Consider the following 17,085-nt stretch of genomic DNA (forward strand, 5'->3'; position numbering starts at 1 on the left):
GGTCTGAGTGCAGTAACTGCAACTCCAGCTTCCCATTTGCCAAACTCTATGCTATCCTTTACGTTCCACACAGCATCAGTATCTGGGGCGAAATTCTCCAGTATCGGCGCGATGTCCGCCGACTGGCGCCCAAAACGGCGCAAATCAGTCGGGCATCGCGCCGCCCCAAAGGTGCGGAATGCTCCGCATCTTTGGGGGCCGAGCCCCAACCTTAAGGGGCTAGGCCGGCGCCGGACCAATTTCCGCCCCGCCAGCTGGCGGAAAAGGCCTTTGGTGCCCCGCCAGCTGGCGCGGAAAAGACACCTCCGGGCGGCGCATGCGCTGGAGCGTCAGCGGCCGTTAACGGCATTCCCGCGCAGTGGAGGGAGTCTCTTCCGCCTCTGCCATGGTGGAGACCGTGGCGGAGGCGGAAGGGAAAGAGTGCCCCCATGGCACAGGCCCGCCCGCGGATCGGTGGGCCCCGATCGCGGGCCGGGCCACCGTGGGGGCACCCCCCAGGGCCAGATCGCCCCGCGCCCCCCCCCCGGGTCCCGCCCGCGCCGCCTTGTCCCGCCGGTAAGGTAGGTGGTTTAATCTACGCCGGCGGGACAGGCATTTTAGCGGCGGGACTTAGGCCCAATCGGGCCGGAGAATCGCAGGGGGGGGGGCCTGCCAGCCGGCGCGGCGCGATTCCCGCCCCCGCCGGTTGCCGAATTCTCCGGTACCGGATATTCGGCGGGGGCAGGAATCGCGCCGCGCCGGTTGGCGGGCCCCCCCCCTGTGATTCTCCGGCCGGATGGGCCGAAGTCCCGCCGCTAAAATGCCTGTCCCGCCGGCGTAGATTAAACCACCTACCTTACCGGCGGGACAAGGTGGCGCGGGTCGGAGAATTTCGCCCCTGAACTGGGATCTTTGGGAGTGAAATAGAGTGTGCATTAACATCATTCTCTTTGAGGTGGTCCTTCATTACCTGGCCAGCTTGCATTTCCTGGAAATCTGAAAGGAGAAAGACACAAGGGTAAGGTGATGAGGAGTGGTTCTCTGGTGTCCTCATGGTATCGGTTTTGTCCCAGAATCTGTGGCACAATTGGTCAACGCGTTCAGCTGTTAACCAGAAAGTCGGTGGTTTGAGACCACTCAGCGACAGAGCCTTCACTGTTTTCTGTTTTGTGTCCAGATGGTGGTGCAGTGGTAATGTAACCTTGTGGCTCAGGCTAATGCTCTGGGGGGGCTCAGGTTCAAATCCCACCACAGCAACTGGTGTAATTTTAGTCATCAGCCAAAATAGCTCAGTTGGGAGAGCATTAGACTGAAGATCGAAAGGTCCCTGGTTCAATTCTGGGTTTTGGCATGTAGCCACACACTGGCTCCCTTCGCTATCTCCTAATTTTTACTGATTGCCGTGCGCGGTGGTAGGCGGCTGTTCAGAGGCTGAGACTGTAGGATTGCTTGAGGTCAGGAGTTCTCGGCTGCCAGCCAACTATGCCAGTCAGGCATCTGCATTAAATTCAGCATGAGTAGGTTCTCCAGGTATGATCAAGAGGAGAAAGTAAGAGGTGCACGCTTACACCATCTGCACCTGGTTAAATCGAAAGTGATTGTAGGATGAGGGGAAGCAGGATTGAGAAAGAGAATTAGATACAAGGAAGTTGTCCCTTACAGTAGATTCAGCCCTGTTGCTGACCACAACCTCAGAAGTGGCTCTTCTGATAATGGCCAGTACAGTCTCTTCAATGGGGTTGGAGCATGCAGGTCTGTCTCTCTGGTTCCCGGTTAGCTGCCCAGTTGTGAACCACCTTATCCTACAAGGAAGAGAGTCATTGTGTCATCGAGTGTTGTGCAGCATTTTCAGGGGGTGGGTTGGGGGGGGTGGGTGATGTGGCTGTCATGGTTGAATACAGTGTATGTAAGCTGTTAGCTGTGGGTGTGAGGCTTGCAAAGGTGCCAAGTATGTGAGAATGAGGTGAAGCATATGAATGTTAGGTGTTAGTCCTGGTTAACAAGAGATTGTTAGTTGGTGGAGAGGGATAGGAGTGTGGTGAACATTTGGGCTTTTTGCATGAGTGCCCAGATTCTGGGGACTGCTGACCCCTTGCTCCCACTCCCTCTTCGTCGTGTGTGCCACAAGAATTAATTTGTGCGAGCAAGTAAAGATTTTGAAGGGCCTGAAGTGATTTCAGCCAATCAACAATGCAATTAGTGCTGGTAAAATGCAGAAATCAAGTTAATGAGCAGGTAACAAGCACGAAGATGCTTTGCTGCCTGCATTCTATTGAACAGGCGTGAGTTAATCACACAGCACAATTCAGCCCTTGATTTCTCCAGCATATTCCAATGTTTTTCAGTCAACAATTCCTCATCATCACCAAATATACAATCCTTTCACATTTTGGCTTCTTCACGATTCACTTCTATGTCTATGGCACTATAATCAGTCTCCAGTTTGCCAAGAATTAATATATTGGTGGGTGATGCACGATCAATGACTACTAAAGCGAGATTGTAGTCCAACTGAAGGCTTTAATAAGCTAGATGTTTCCCCCAGCAGCTCAGTTACAGAAAGAAAGCTGCTGGGACGGCACAGGCTCTTATACCCCGCCTTGCAGGGCGGAGCTACCATACCGGCTCGACCAATGGAGAGCATGCATTATCTACCAATGGTGTTCCAGCATTGCTAGGTACCTAATACCTCTACACAGACTACCACAGTAGGATTCCTGAGTCAAGACCCTTACATACTCCAGTGGAAGTTGATATTTATAACCTGCTGGCCTGTTGGCACTTGGTGAAAAAATAGATTAAAAATAACTACAGTTCCCGGGGGAAGTAATGTTGAAGACATGAGTACATTGAAGAACCAGGTCTATAACCGAGCTAAATAAACTGAAGTTCAGACTGAAGTAAAATTCTGTGTTTGTCACTTGCGTTGCATGTGTGTAATTTTTAAAAAAAAAATTTAGAGTACCCAATTCATTTTTTCCAATTAAGGGGCAATTTAGCGTGGCCAATCCTCCTAGCCTTTATATCTTTGGGTTGTGTGGGCGAAACCCACGCAAACACAGGGAGAATGTGCAAACTGCACACGGACAGTGACCCAGAGCCGGGATCGAACCTGGAACCTCGACGCCGTGAGGCAGCAGGGCTAACCCCCTGCATCACCGTGCTGCCCACCCCTGTGTGTAATTTTGACTTTGGGTGCATTGTAAAGCAGGCAGTAATTGGGCTGCACGGTGGTACAGTGGTTGGCACTGCTGCCTCACAGCGCAAGGGACTTGGTTCAATTCCGATTTTGGGTGACTGTGTGAAGTTTGCACAATCTCCCCGTGTGTGCGTGGGTTTCCTCCGGATGCTCCGCATTCCTCCCACAGTCCAAAGATGTGCAGGTTAGGGGGGTTGGCCAGGCTAAATTGCCCCTTAGTGTCCAAAAGGTTAGGTGGGGGTTACAAGAATCCGGTGGGAGAGTGGGCCTAGGTAGGCTGCTCTTTCGGAGGGTCAGTGCAGACTCAATGGGCCGAATGCCCTCCTTCTGCACTGTAGGGATTCTATGATTTAATCAGTTACCTTCTCATCCGATTTTCATTTTCCTGACTTTAAATTTATCCCCAGTGTGCCTAACATAGCCACTTGTTTAATGAAACACGCTCAAGGAAATATGGGAGATTTCCTCCATGACCTAGATAAGGCAATATTTTTCTAAATGGATTTATGATTTGTGGCAGCTCGCAGCAGAAGGTCTCTTTCGCCAGGATGGCAAATAGCAAGAGATACGATGGCAGGAAATTCTCACTGCTTAGTGCCAGATAAATGCACTTCTGGCGTGTGCAGCCCTAGACACCATTTTGGCTGGGTTGTTAGTAAAGGTAAAGTCGCCATAGTCCCAGCTATTTTCCCCTTTGTTGAGGGAGAGAGCTGATTGGTGGCGATTTAACCTGAGTTGTTAGGTGTTAGTACAGGTGATAGGAGCATACGTTGGAAGCATGCAATCTCTAACATGTCTCAGTTTACTATTCACTGTTGTACCAGAGAGAACAAAAGGTGTGAAAGGCCAAACTGCAGAGAAACTAACATCAGAGGGTAAATTGTGGCAGATGTAGATGTGGGGGAGGGGAAGGGGGAAGCAAAGGGGAGAAAGGGTAACAAAAGTTGCATAAGCTGGGGGGGGTTTGAATATATATAAAGAAAGACAAGAGAGAAAGAAATGGTAAAAAAACAGTTGAAATGAAATGGGATGAAAACAAATGGGTCGAGGTGGGGAGAGCTAATCATCTGAAGTTGTTGAATTCGATATTGAGACCTGAAGGCTGTAGCGTGCCTAACCGGAAGATGCAATGTTGTTCCTCCAGTTTGCGTTCGCTGCTCCCAATATGGTCTCCTCTATATCGAAGAGACCAAACGCAGACTGGGTGATCGCTTTGCTGAGCACTTTCAGTCTGTGCGCACTCAGGACCCTGACCTTCCTGTCGATTGCCATTTTAACACAAGACCCTGCTCCCATGCCCACATGGCTGTCCTTGGCCTGCTACAATGTTCCAGTGAAGCACAACGCAAACTGGAGGAACAAAATCTCATTTTCCGGTTCGGTAAGTTTATTCTCTCTGGGACTGCCATTTGCCCTCTTTCCCCTTGCTTTCTGTGGCTATTAACACCCCCTTTCCCTGGGTTTCTGTGGCTATGACTCATCTTTCATTCTCACTCTACAGTATAAATATTTCTCACTTTCTCTGTCTTTAGCTTTGACAAAGAGTCATCTGGACTCAAAACGTTAGCCCTTTTCTCTAGCTACAGATGCTGCCAGACCTGCTGAGATTTTCCAGCATTTTCTTTTTGGTTTCAGATTCCAGCATTCACAGTAATTTGCTTTTATATGGTGTGTGATCATACTTTGTGCTTCAGTTAATGCCCACCATCCTGGCAGCAATCATCATCCCTTTATTCTGAGCACTGTGCCATCAGTATTGGAGTCACACAAGACACCTGAGGGTAGCGAGTTGGTGTCGGAAGCTAGCCACTGACCACCTGGTTTATAACTTTGGTGTGATAGCCCATGAACATATAGGAAACATGCATAAATGAGTGCCATGGTGTCACCTGAAATGTCATTGAGCCGACTATTGCAGCTCTTAAGCAGTATTTCTGCTGCCTGCCCAGCTCTGGAGGAGTCCTGCAATTCTCTCCATCAGGGTTCAAGACACGATTCATCTAAATCTGCTGCCATCAACCTTGCCATCATGAGGGTACACCCCTGCAAATTAATATTCAACAAGCAGTTGAGGAGGAAAAGGAGAAAGGGAGGAGACAACCGACATGTCCCCTCTCTGGGTGAGCTCCCCAATTATCGACTCATCTGACTGGGGTATCAGAGAATGCAATCCCAATTTCCAATTCACCAAGTCTCTTTGTTAACCTTCCCTCTGTCACTGGCCTTCGCAGCATCCCCTTAGCCACAATGCTGAAATAAAAATGACCACAAACTGACCATTCCAAACCTACTTCGCCAATTAAGCCACCCAATATTCCATTTAAAAATCCATTCATCACCCTTCTGCATTCCCTTAGTGCCTGCCTTGCAGGATCTTTTGCTTGTCCCGATGCTCCTACACAGTGTTACCCCAGTGGCTGCTTTATGGCAGGTGGAAGACTGCTGACTTTAAATGGGAGCGACTGCGGATGGCCTTGCTGGATGCCCTCCTTCATGCAGCTCTAGCCCGAGAACACCCAACTTTGGACTTGATCACCTCATTATGGGCAGCTGCAGCCATGGACTGGCTGGCTGACGAGCAACAGTGAGGGCAGGGGTAGACTGACAGTAGCTGTAGGATGAAGGCTATCATCCTGAGGGTAGACAGCAGGTTCATGCCACTGCCTGAGTCAGATCGAATCACAGTGCACCGCTTCCAGTGCCCATCTAACTGTGCCACTCTGCTTCTTGTACTCTGTACTGATGTTTTACTTTGTCCTTCGATGACCAGTTCACCATTTTCTATATTTTTGAAAATGTAAGTATTTAACCAGTATTGTTTAATGTTGAAAAGAAGCTCCACATTGCATTGTGTTTAATGTGCATAAATAGTGGATTGATGACATCAAACTTTAATTTTCATAGTACGAAGTCTTACAACACCAGGTTAAAGTCCAACAGGTTTGTTTCGATGTCACTAGCTTTCGGAGCGCTGCTCCTTCCTCAGGTGAATGAAGAGGTCTGTTCCAGAAACACATATATAGACAGATTCAAAGATGCCAGACAATGCTTGGAATACGAGCATTAGCAGGTGATTAAATCTTTACAGATCCAGAGATGGGGTAACCTCAGGTTAAAGAGGTGTGAATTGTCTCAAGCCAGGACAGTTGGTAGGATTTTGCAGGCCAGATGGTGGGGGATGAATGTAATGTGACATGAATCCCAGGTCCCGCACTCATGTGTGCGGAACTTGGCTATAAGTTTCTATAGGGAAACTTATAGCCAAGTTCCGCACACATGAGTGCGGCCTCAACCGGGACCTGGGATTCATGTCGCATTACATTCATCCCCCACCATCTGGCCTGCAAAATCCTACCAACTGTCCTGGCTTGATACAATTCACACCTCTTTAACCTGGGGTTACCCCATCTCTGGATCTGTAAAGATTTAATCACCTGCTAATGCTCACATTCCGAGCATTGTCTGGCATCTTTGAATTTGTCTATATATGTGTTTCTGGAACAGACCTCTGCATTCCCCTGAGGAAGGAGCAGCGCTCCGAAAGCTAGTGACATCGAAACAAACCGGTTGGACTTTAACCTGGTGTTGTAAGACTTCGTACTATTATAGTAATTCAATATGCTGAAGCTACATTTGATCATCATTTTTGTATACAGACCAGTGAAAAGACAGTTTATACACACAAATGCATCTAACCATAAAAGTGCCAATCCAAACCTATTGGCTTGAACACTGAATAGATTGTGTAAGCCATCGTAATCATATTGTATCCAATTATAATGCTATTGGTGTCAGTTATTATTGCATCGTTACGCTCTTAATATGATTATGTGGATTATGTTTCAGATGGCAGGGTGTACGCTTTGGGAGGAATGGGCTCAGATGCTGCTCCACAAGCGCTGGTACGTGTGTATGAGCCAGCCAGGGATCATTGGCAACCTCTCCCACCGATGCCAACACCACAGTATGCAGCCTCTTCCTTCATCAAGGGCAATAAAATCTATATCTTAGGTAAATTACCACTTTGGGAAGGCTCCATCTTATTTGTTGATGTTGTTGTTACCTTCTTCTGTATCAAGACTCATTAGGTTGTTTTTTTGCAGTATCTTCAGAACACTAAGAAACTGTTGCTCATTTGAAAAACTTGCTGGAAGAAGGCACTGAATTTTCTTAGCTTATTTTTTTGATAAATTTAGAGCACCCAATTCTTTTTTGTTCCAATTAAGGGACAGTTTAGCAGACCAATACCCTACGCATCTTTTTGGGACGTTTTTTACCTTGACCTGGGAGTAATTCTGGCCCTTGAGGTTTGAGAATACAAGAAATAACAGCTGGAGTAGGTCATTCAGCCCCTCAAACCTACCCTGTCATTGAATAAGATCATGGCTAATTTTTCCATCCCAACCCCACTGGCAGCTGCAATGGGGCTCAGCAATGGGCTCATCCCATTGACCGCCTTCTATGTCCATCATGTCAGGCTAGGGTGTCATTGCCAGGGTGTCAGCCCATAGTGTCCGTGCACCGTTGGCAATTCCAGGGGTCGAGGACTGAAGGGTGATGCCTGAAGGGGGTAGGATGGCTGAAAGGGGGTTGCTGAGAGGGGGGCGGCAGAAGGGGGCTGGAGGTTTCGCTGAGAGAGAGAGCTGGAAGTTCGGGTGGAGGGGGGGGGGGGGGGGGGTCAGGTCACCCTCATGCGCGTGTGGTCTTGCGGATGTTTACCCATAATTCCCATGGTCCAGGGGAGGATGCCCCTCCTTACTGAGGGGTTGGGGGTGCTCCCCTTATCAGCAGAGGATGGGAGGGTGGGTGTCGACATTTGCGCTGGGGTGTGGGGGGGAATGGAGGGGAGGGGGGCTGGGGCCTGCCGCTGCACTTTGGGATCTGGGCACCCATTCCGAAAGGCGATCACCACAGAGAGTATAGGAATCCGACACGCTTGACACTCTGCGTATACTTGCATGCCAAAGGACTGTGATTCATACCTGGACGTCATTCCTGCTGCCAGTGGGGACTTGTCCCGATTCTCTGCTGACAGGAGCACTTGAACTCCGGATGGAGAATCCCGCCTATACATTTCCAAAATATATCCATCGGCCCCCTCAAGTATGAGAAGAATTGAAATGTAGCTCCCTACATGAAAATGTTGACCAAGCTTACTGTAGAGAATGATGAAATCTCGAGTGTTTCATTGAAAGTGAAGGGGCAGCCGCCACAGCTGTTCTTTCCTGAAGAACAAAGAGGCAAACTCATTAAAAAAATTACGGTTAGAGAAACAGCTCCTATCCTGACTTAGTGGAACCCTGCAGAGCTATAAAAGTAAACAATCTGATTCAACACTTTGAAGTTCCAGTGAGCTATCAATCACAATGCTTTTAGCAGGCAATAGAGAGTTAATTTCAATGCAAACAATCCAGTTCAAAACATTCAGCTTCCTAGCCATGCACACTGACTTCAACACTTCAAAAAGCAATGAAATTGACTGTGAAAACCACTTCAAAGGTTTCCACCACTTTAAAGGCATAACTTTCACCTCCGTCTCACAGATCTTTTAACTTGGGCATACTGCAGAGTATTTAAAGGATAGAGGTGCAAATGAGAACACTTCCATTTTATTATTAGGGATGTGTATTTCTAAGATAACGAGTGATTGTCTAAATAATATAGGGATACAGATGAGCACATTTTCACTTTAGTATGAGAAAATTTTAACTTTTCCATAGTGAGTGACCATTTAATGGGTTTTAAAGGTTGCAGATGAGGAGAGCAGCCAAAGGAGCCACATTCCAAGGAAGACTTTGAACCGGAGCCCCTCCAGCCCAGCATAAGCCCCCCTGGCCCCCACCACATATGAAGGACCATCTAGGCATCTGGGCGGCAATCGTTGGGAGGGTATTTCCCACTTTGCCACCCCTTGGACTGCAGGACACCAGGTCCACGCACCTCAATACTTCACATCAGCAGGACTCTCGGGTGGGGGGGTGAGGGGGGGGGGGGGGTGGAGTATCCCACCTGGCTGGTGAATGGTGCGCCAATGACATGCAATGACATGCAATGACATGCCAATGACATGCAAAATAGCTCCAATGAGCTATCTGCGTGGTCCCGCTGGGTCGGGGTGGGGAGCCCATCTGGGCCATCGGGAAATCCACTACGGCAGCACATTTGCCGGACAACTCGCTATTCTCCACTCGATCAGCAATCCCGATATTGACGTCGGACAATGGAGACTCCCCTGATTTGCAGTGTTGCACACTATTCTCCCCCTACCTTTGAGTAAGTCACTGTTGCTGGCCTGATTTTGCTTCTGGGAGGTAGTTTTGAGTTGAAGGTTGGGAATCATAGGGCGTCATTCTCCGACCCCCCAGAGGGTCGGAGAATGGCCGTTGGCCGCCGTGAATCCCGCCCCCGCCGGTTGCCGAAGTCTCCGAAGGGAGAAAAGTCGGCGGGGCGTTAATGTCACCGCTGCCGCGGAGAATGTCACGGGTCTGCGCAAGGCAGCCGATTTTCGGCCTGCCGATATTCTCCCTTCCGGGTGGGCCGAAGTCCCGTCGACGTGATGACCGTTCAATATCGGTGGGAGAGGGGGTGGGGGGGGCCGTGGTTAGAGTAGGCTGGGCTCCGGGGGAGTGCCGGGAGGGGGTCCGTGCCGGGGAGGTGGATGGGGGGTCCGTGCCGGGGTGGAGGTTGGGGGGGGTCCGTGCTGGGGTGGAGGTTGGGGGGGGGTCCGTGCCGGGGTGGAGGCTGGGGGGGGGTTGGGGGGGGCCGTGCCGTGCCGGGGTGGAGGTTGGGGGGGGGTCCGTGCCGGGGAGGAGGTTGGGGAGGGGTCCGTGCCGTGCCGGGGTGGCGATTGGGGGAGGTCCGTGCCGTGCCGGGGTGAGGTTGGGGGGGTCCGTGCCGGGGTGGAGGTTGGGGGGGGTCCGTGCTGGGGTGGAGGTTGGGGGGGTGGGTCCGTGCCGGGGTGGAGGTTGGGGGGGGGTCCGTGCCGTGCCGTGCCGGGGTGGAGGTTGGGGGGGGTCCGTGCCGGGGTGGAGGTTGGGGGGGGGTCCGTGCCGTGCCGGGGTGAGGTTGGGGGGGGTCCCTGCCGGGGTGGAGGTTGGGGGGCGGGGGGTCCGTGCCGGGGTGGAGGTTGGGGGGGGATCCGTGCTGGGGTGGAGGTTGGGGGGGTCCGTGCCGTGCCGGGGTGAGGTTGGGGGGGGTCCGTGCCGGGGTGGAGGTTGGGGGCGGGGGGTCCGTGCCGGGGTGGAGGTTGGGGGCGGGGGGTCCGTGCCGGGGTGGAGGTTGGGGGGGGTCCATGCTGGGGTGGAGGTTGGGGGGGTCCGTGCCGTGCCGGGGTGGAGGTTGGGGGGGGGGGTCCGTGCCGGGGTGGAGGTTGGGGGGGGGTCCGTGCTGGGGTGGAGGTTGGGGGGGGTCCGTGCCGTGCCGGGGTGGAGATTGGGGGGGGGTCCGTGCCGGGGTGGAGTTTGGGGGGGGTCCGTGCCGTGCCGGGGTGGAGGTTGGGGGGGGTCCGTGCCGTGCCGGGGTGGCGATTGGGGGGGGTCCGTGCCGGGGTGGAGGTTGGTGGGGGGTCCGTGCTGGGGTGGAGGTTGGGGGGGGTCCGTGCCATGCCGGGGTGGAGGTTGGGGGGGGTCCGTGCCGGGGTGGACTTTGGGGGGGGTCCGTGCCGTGCCGGGGTGAAGGTTGGGGGGGGTCTGTGCCGTGCCGGGGTGGCGATTGGGGGGGGTCCGTGCCGGGGTGGAGGTTGGGGGTGGGTCCGTGCCGGGGTGGAGGTTGGGGGGGGGGGTCCGTGCCGTGCCGGGGTGGAGGTTGGGGGGGGGTCCGTGCCGGGGTGGAGGTTGGGGGGGGTCCGTGCCGTGCCGGGGTGAGGTTGGGGGGGGGTCCTTGCCGGGGTGGAGGTTGGGGGGCGGGGGGTCCGTGCCGGGGTGGAGGCTGGGGGGGGGGTCCGTGCTGGGGTGGAGGTTGGGGGGGTCCGTGCCGTGCCGGGGTGAGGTTGGGGTGGGGTCCGTGCCGGGGTGGAGGTTGGGGGGCGGGGGGTCCGTGCCGGGGTGGAGGTTGGGGGGGTGGTCCGTGCTGGGGTGGAGGTTGGGGGTGTCCGTGCCGTGCCGGGGTGGAGGTTGGGGGGGGGGTCCGTGCCGGGGTGGAGGTTGGGGGGGGGTCCGTGCTGGGGTGGAGGTTGGGGGGGGTCCGCGCCGTGCCGGGGTGGAGGTTGGGGGGGGTCCGTGCCGTGCCGGGGTGGAGGTTGGGGGGGGGTCCGTGCCGTGCCGGGATGGCGATTGGGGGGGGGTCCGTGCCGGGGTGGAGGTTGGGGGGCCTCCGTGCTGGGGTGGAGGTTGGGGGGGGGGTCCGTGCCGGTGTGGAGGTTGGGGGGGGGGGTCCGTGCCGTGCCGGGGTGAGGTTGGGGGGGTTCCGTGCCGGGGTGGAGGTTGGGGGGCGGGGGGTCCGTGCCGGGGTGGAGGTTGGGGTGGGGGTCCGTGCTGGGGTGGAGGTTGGGGGGGGTCCATGCCGAGGAGGGGGATGGGAGGGCAAGTGAGTTGGTCCACCTGGCCAGGTGCCAGCCTCCAACAGTTGGACCCATGCGGTCCATGCCACCTGGCTGTGGGGAGGAGGGGATATGGGCAATGATGACATGTCGTCGTTCCCCTCCCCCCCACCAGGCCGTCATGTTTTCAGATCATCCAGCGATGTTGGCCGCCGTGGTGGCAGCCGCTCATGTCTATGTTGCCCTGGATGAGGAGGAGGAGCGTGCCAGAGAGGCGGCGCAGGCTGCTGCAGAGGGGCAGGCGGCAGCTGCCCAGGCTGGAGGGACACCTGACCGACAGGACAAGGAGGGGGAGGAGGACGTCGCGGCCCCACGGCAACGGAGGCACCCGAGGGCGCCCCGTGTGTACCGGCCCCGGCAGTCATACCAGGACCTCACGGACCGGGAATGCAGGAGGAGACTCCGGATGAGCCGGGAAACCGTGGCACACATCTGCCACCTGCTGGCACACCTGTCACCGCGTGGCACTGGCGGGGGACACCCTCTCCCCGTGTCCGTCAAGGTTACGGTGGCCCTGAACTTTTATGCAACGGGGTCATTCCAGGCACCGAGTGGGGACCTGTTCGGCATATCGCAGACTTCGGTGCACCGGTGCATCCGGGCAGTGACAGATGCCCTATATGCCATGGCGCACCGCTACATCCGCTTCCCCGTGGACCGGGCCAGCCAAGATGCCCGGGCCGTGGGCTTCTCTGCCGTGGCCGGGTTCCCCATGGTCCAGGGCGCGATCGATGGGATGCACGTCGCCGTGCGGCCACCTGCAGATAACAGGGCCGTGTTCACTAATAGGAAGGGGACCTATTCGATGAACGTACAGGTGGTCTGCGACCACCGCATGATGATCCTGCACGTCTGCGCCCGTCACCCAGGCAGTGTACACGACTCATTTGTGTTGTCGCGGTCATCTATCCCCGGCATGTACGAGGGACGCCATCCCCGGCTGAGGGGCTGGTTGCTGGACGACAGGGGCTACCCATTGCGATCGTGGCTGATGACGCCTATACGGAGGCCACGCAATGAGGCGGAGAACCGCTACAATGATGCCCATGTAGCGACAAGGGGAGTGATCGAGAGGTGCTTTGGCGTGCTGAAGATGCGTTTCAGGTGCCTGGACCTCTCTGGGGGCGCCCTCCAGTATCGGTCAGATAGGGTCGGCCGCATCATTGTGGTGTGCTGCGTCCTGCACAACATAGCCCAGCAGAGGGGCGATGTGCCGCAGGCAGAGGAGGGCGGAGTGGAGGAGCAGCAGGAAGAGGCGCAGTCCTCCCCAGATGAGGGGGATGGGGGCAATGGTCAGGGCAGACGGGGTAGACACAGGCGGGTGGCTGTCCACCGTTACCGGCTGGCCCAGCGGGCACGGGACAGACTGATAGACGCCCGCTTCACTGACTAGATGGGCGTGGGAATCGGGTAGTATGGCCACAGACCGCACACCATGGCAACAGCCGACCACCCACACCCTCCACCCACCCAGCACCCTCACCCCCCTCCCCAACCCCACCCACCCACCCGCATGCACACCACCCCCCCCCCCCCGCCTTGCCGATCCACCTGCGGCACAACGGGCCGGGCTCACACAGTTGCGGGTGGACGCGTGTCTATCGCAGGCCATGGAGGATGATGACAACCCGCCCTGCGATGAGCTCCTGGCTCTACATCGTTGGACTATGTCTGACCCATGGCCACAGTACCACCATCCACCCGGACCATCCCTGCATGCGGCTGTGACACTGCAGCGCACGGTCCCGTCCTCTGCCCGGGGGATGTTGATGGCGGCCCAGGGGGAAGGGGGCAGACTCACCTGGGGCTGAGGTAAGACCACCCCTCACACACACACTTGCGCTCAACGTACATGACACCCCCGCACACTTTGGACAGAGCACAAAGGCAGCTTCGGTAGGTGTAACATTGACTTTAATAACCAAAGGAGTTCATGCACGTGCCCTAGCGCCTAAAACTCATCTGTGCCCTGCACCCGTGCCAACTTACTCAGTGTCTAATTGTTTGGCCTTACGGGCCCTTTGACTACGTCTACGTGGTTCCCCAGACGGTACAGCAGAACTGGAGGTGGACTCCTGTGATTCCTGCCCTCTGACACTGGATCCCTTTGGCGGCCGTTTCCTGGGGCGTCCTGGCCTAGATGGGCCAGGCTGCGGCCCGGGCGACTGGGATGGCGAGCTGCCAGCCTGTCCTGCCCGTTGCCCACCCGATGCACCTGGGACGGAAGGGGGGGGAGTCCGAGGTGTCGCGGTGTACCGGGACCTCCCCTACAGAGGGAGCCGGGACGGACCACACCACCTCCTCCTCCCTCGGGGTGCCCGATGGCCTCCAGGCCTCTACATGGGCGGGGGATGCGAACGGACTGGCCATCCGACGCCCCCCCGACATCTGGCGCTGCCAGTCCTGGAGGCCCGTGCTGGTATCGACAGGGGTCTGCAGGTTTGCAGCCATGGAGCCCAGGGGGTTGGCAAACCCTGTCTGTGACAGTGCGACGCTGGCTCGCACATGGCCACTGGCGCCGATGCCCTCAGCGATGGCCTGCAGAGACTGGGCCATGGCCTGCTGAGACTGGGCCATGGCCTGCAGAGACTGGGCTATGGCGTTGAGCGCCTCTGCCATCTGGCGCTGGCACTGGCTCATGGCCTCCTGTGAGAGGGCAGCCATTTCCTGGGCCACAGACGCCGCCTGCACGGAAGGCCCCAGGCCTCGCAAACCGTTCCCCATGTCTGACACCGTCGCACCCATTGCCTCCACCGCGGACGCCACCCGTGCGGTGTCGGCCTGGGTGGCACGCATGACCGGCACCACTCCCAGCTCCTGGACACAGGTGGACTCCTCCACCTGCGACCGCAGCAGCCGCAAGCCGCCCGTCACCCTCTTCGCTCGTCTCCGGGTCGGTGGTTGCATCGGATCTATGTGTGGGTGTGGTAACTGCAGGAACCCGGGATCCATCTGGGCGGCAGATGTTCGCTTGGGCTGGGCTGCCCTCCGACCGCCCGGTCCCTCTGCTGCTCCTACCTCCACCTGCTGTACCGGGATGGCTGTGTTGTGCGCACCAGTGAGTGTACCAGACGCCTCATCACTAAAGTGCCCAACCGTGGTGAGTGTATCTGCGATGGTGGAGGGTGTTGGTGACAGCAGTGGCGTTGTGTCGTGCTCTTCGTCCCACTCTGAGTCCATGGCACTTTGGGGTGGGGGTTCGTCTCCACCCATCCACTCTGAGTCACTGTCCGGTATTTCGTCTTCCTGGGTAGTGCTGTCCCGGGTAGGGGTGTCCTGGGTAGTGGTGTCCTGGGTAGTGGTGTCCTGGTAGTGGTGTCCTTGGTAGTGGTGTCCTGGGTAGTGGTGTCCTGGCTCGGATGTGACGGGGGCCTGTGGCTGCCCCCCTCGTCGCTGGGTGGTCGCTCCCGCACGTGACGGGGGTGTCGTCTCCCTGTTGCTCCAGGTCTCTCCGTCTCCCGTGGTGTGCGAGGGGCATCCTGCGGGCGTCGCATGCTGGAGGGTCCGGGTCTTTCCGTCTCCTGTGGTCTCCGAGGGGCATCCTGCGGGCGTCGCATGCTGGAGGGTCCGGGTCTCTCCGTCTCCCGTGGTCTCCGAGGGGCATCCTGCGGGCGTCGCATGCTGGAGGGTCCGGGTCTCTCCGTCTCCCGTGGTCTCCGAGGGGCATCCTGCGGGCGTCGCATGCTGGAGGGTCCGGGTCTCTCCGTCTCCCGTGGTCTCCGAGGGGCATCCTGCGGGCGTCGCATGCTGGAGGGTCCGGGTCTCTCCGTCTCCCGTGGTCTCCGAGGGGCATGCTGCGGGCGTCGCATGCTGGAGGGTGCGGGTCTCTCCGTCTCCTGTGGTCTCCGAGGGGCATCCTGCAGGCAGTCTGCATCTGCGGGGATGGGTGCCTGGACGTTTGGTCCTGCGATACACAATGAAGCATGCATGGTTAGACATCAGGCAGTGATCAGGTGATACGGGGGAGGGGGATATAGGGGAGGGGGGATATGGGGACGGGCTGTCGGTGGCTCACTCGCTAGTACGCCCCCGACCTCTGCATCAGCAACCTCCCGGTCCTCAGGTCCGCCAGCCAGTTCCAGGGCCCTTTCCTCGTGTACGGTCAGTGGCCTCTCATCAGCGGGCCCTCCTCCAGTCCTCACATGCTCCCTATTGTTGTGTGCGCGCTTCTCCTGTGGGGGGGGGGGGGGCAGGGGTAAAAGGCAACAGTGTTAGGCAGGTATATGAATGCACGCCATCGGTTGCGCGTGCATTGCAGAGGTTAAGGTTAGGGCTGGATTCACTTGGGGATACGGGGGATATGGGGGAGGGGGGATATGGGGGAGGGGGGATATGGGGGAGGGGGGATATGGGGGAGGGGGGGATATGGGGGAGGGGGGGATATGGGGGAGGGGGGATATGGGGGCGGGGGGATTTGGGGGAGGGGGATATGGGGGAGGGGGGATATATGGGGGAGGGGGATATGGGGGAGGGGGGATATGGGGAGGCTCACCCTGCCTGCTCTGACGAGGTCGTTCTCCTTCTTGTGGCACTGGGTGCCTGTCCGTGGTGTCAGGGCCACAGCGGTGACGGCCTCTGCCACTTCCCTCCACAGACGCCGGCTGTGGCGTGGGGCAACTCTGCGGCCGTGCCCGGGATACAGGGCGTCCCTCCTCTGCTCCACCGCGTCCAGGAGCGCCTCCACATCGCGTGACTCGAACCTCGGGGCTGAGCGACGGCCAGCCATCCAGTCGGGTGTTGCGGTCGGGTGTTGCGGTCGGGTGGGGGGAGCAGCGCGGCCTTATGAGCTGTCACGCCGTGCAGCGCGTATGACGCTGCACGGCGTGAACCACTGCGCAAGCGCGGATCCCGTTACGTCGCTGCTAACCCATTTCGGGCCGGAGACTATCGACCCATTTTTCCGACGTGACGCAAGTCGGATTTGCGCCGTTTTTTGCGCCGATCGGTGGACTTTCCGCTGATAACGGAGAATTTCGCCCATACTGAGTGAGCAGCCAAAACAAAACCCAGAATTCCTGGATCTCGCGAGACCTCGGCAGAGTCTATAATAATAATAATATTTATTGTCACAAGTAGGCTTACATTGACACTGCAATGAAGTTACTGTGAAAAACCCCTAGTCACCACATTCCGGCGCCTGTTCGGGTACACAGGGAGAATTCATAATGTCCAAATTTCCTAACAGCACGTCTTTCGGGACTTCTGGGAGGAAACCGGAGTACCCGGAGAAAACCCACGCAGACACAGGGAGAACGTGCAGACTCCACACAGACAGTAACCCAAGCCGGGAATTTAACCTGGGATCCTGGAGCTGTGAAGCATCAGTGCTAACCACTGTGCTACCGTGCTGCCCTATTCAGATGTCCCAAGA

General features: G+C 56.8%; 1 protein-coding gene and 1 non-coding gene across 4 annotated transcripts in view; both read left to right on the forward strand.

Annotated features, from left to right (window-relative positions):
- Nucleotides 1-17,085, forward strand: part of klhdc8b (kelch domain containing 8B) — a 157,065-nt gene that overhangs the window by 79,431 nt on the left and 60,549 nt on the right. For all 3 annotated transcript variants that reach the window (XM_072472761.1, XM_072472759.1, XM_072472758.1), the window contains exon 3: nucleotides 7,025-7,189. In XM_072472761.1, coding sequence (XP_072328862.1) covers nucleotides 7,025-7,189 — 165 coding nt within the window. The remainder of the gene's footprint in view (nucleotides 1-7,024; nucleotides 7,190-17,085) is intronic.
- trnaf-gaa (transfer RNA phenylalanine (anticodon GAA)) lies at nucleotides 1,258-1,330 on the forward strand. The gene has a single exon. It is a non-coding gene; the product is annotated as a tRNA-Phe (tRNA).

This window comes from Scyliorhinus torazame, chromosome 13 (assembly GCF_047496885.1).
Source record: "Scyliorhinus torazame isolate Kashiwa2021f chromosome 13, sScyTor2.1, whole genome shotgun sequence".
NCBI lineage: Eukaryota > Metazoa > Chordata > Chondrichthyes > Carcharhiniformes > Scyliorhinidae > Scyliorhinus > Scyliorhinus torazame.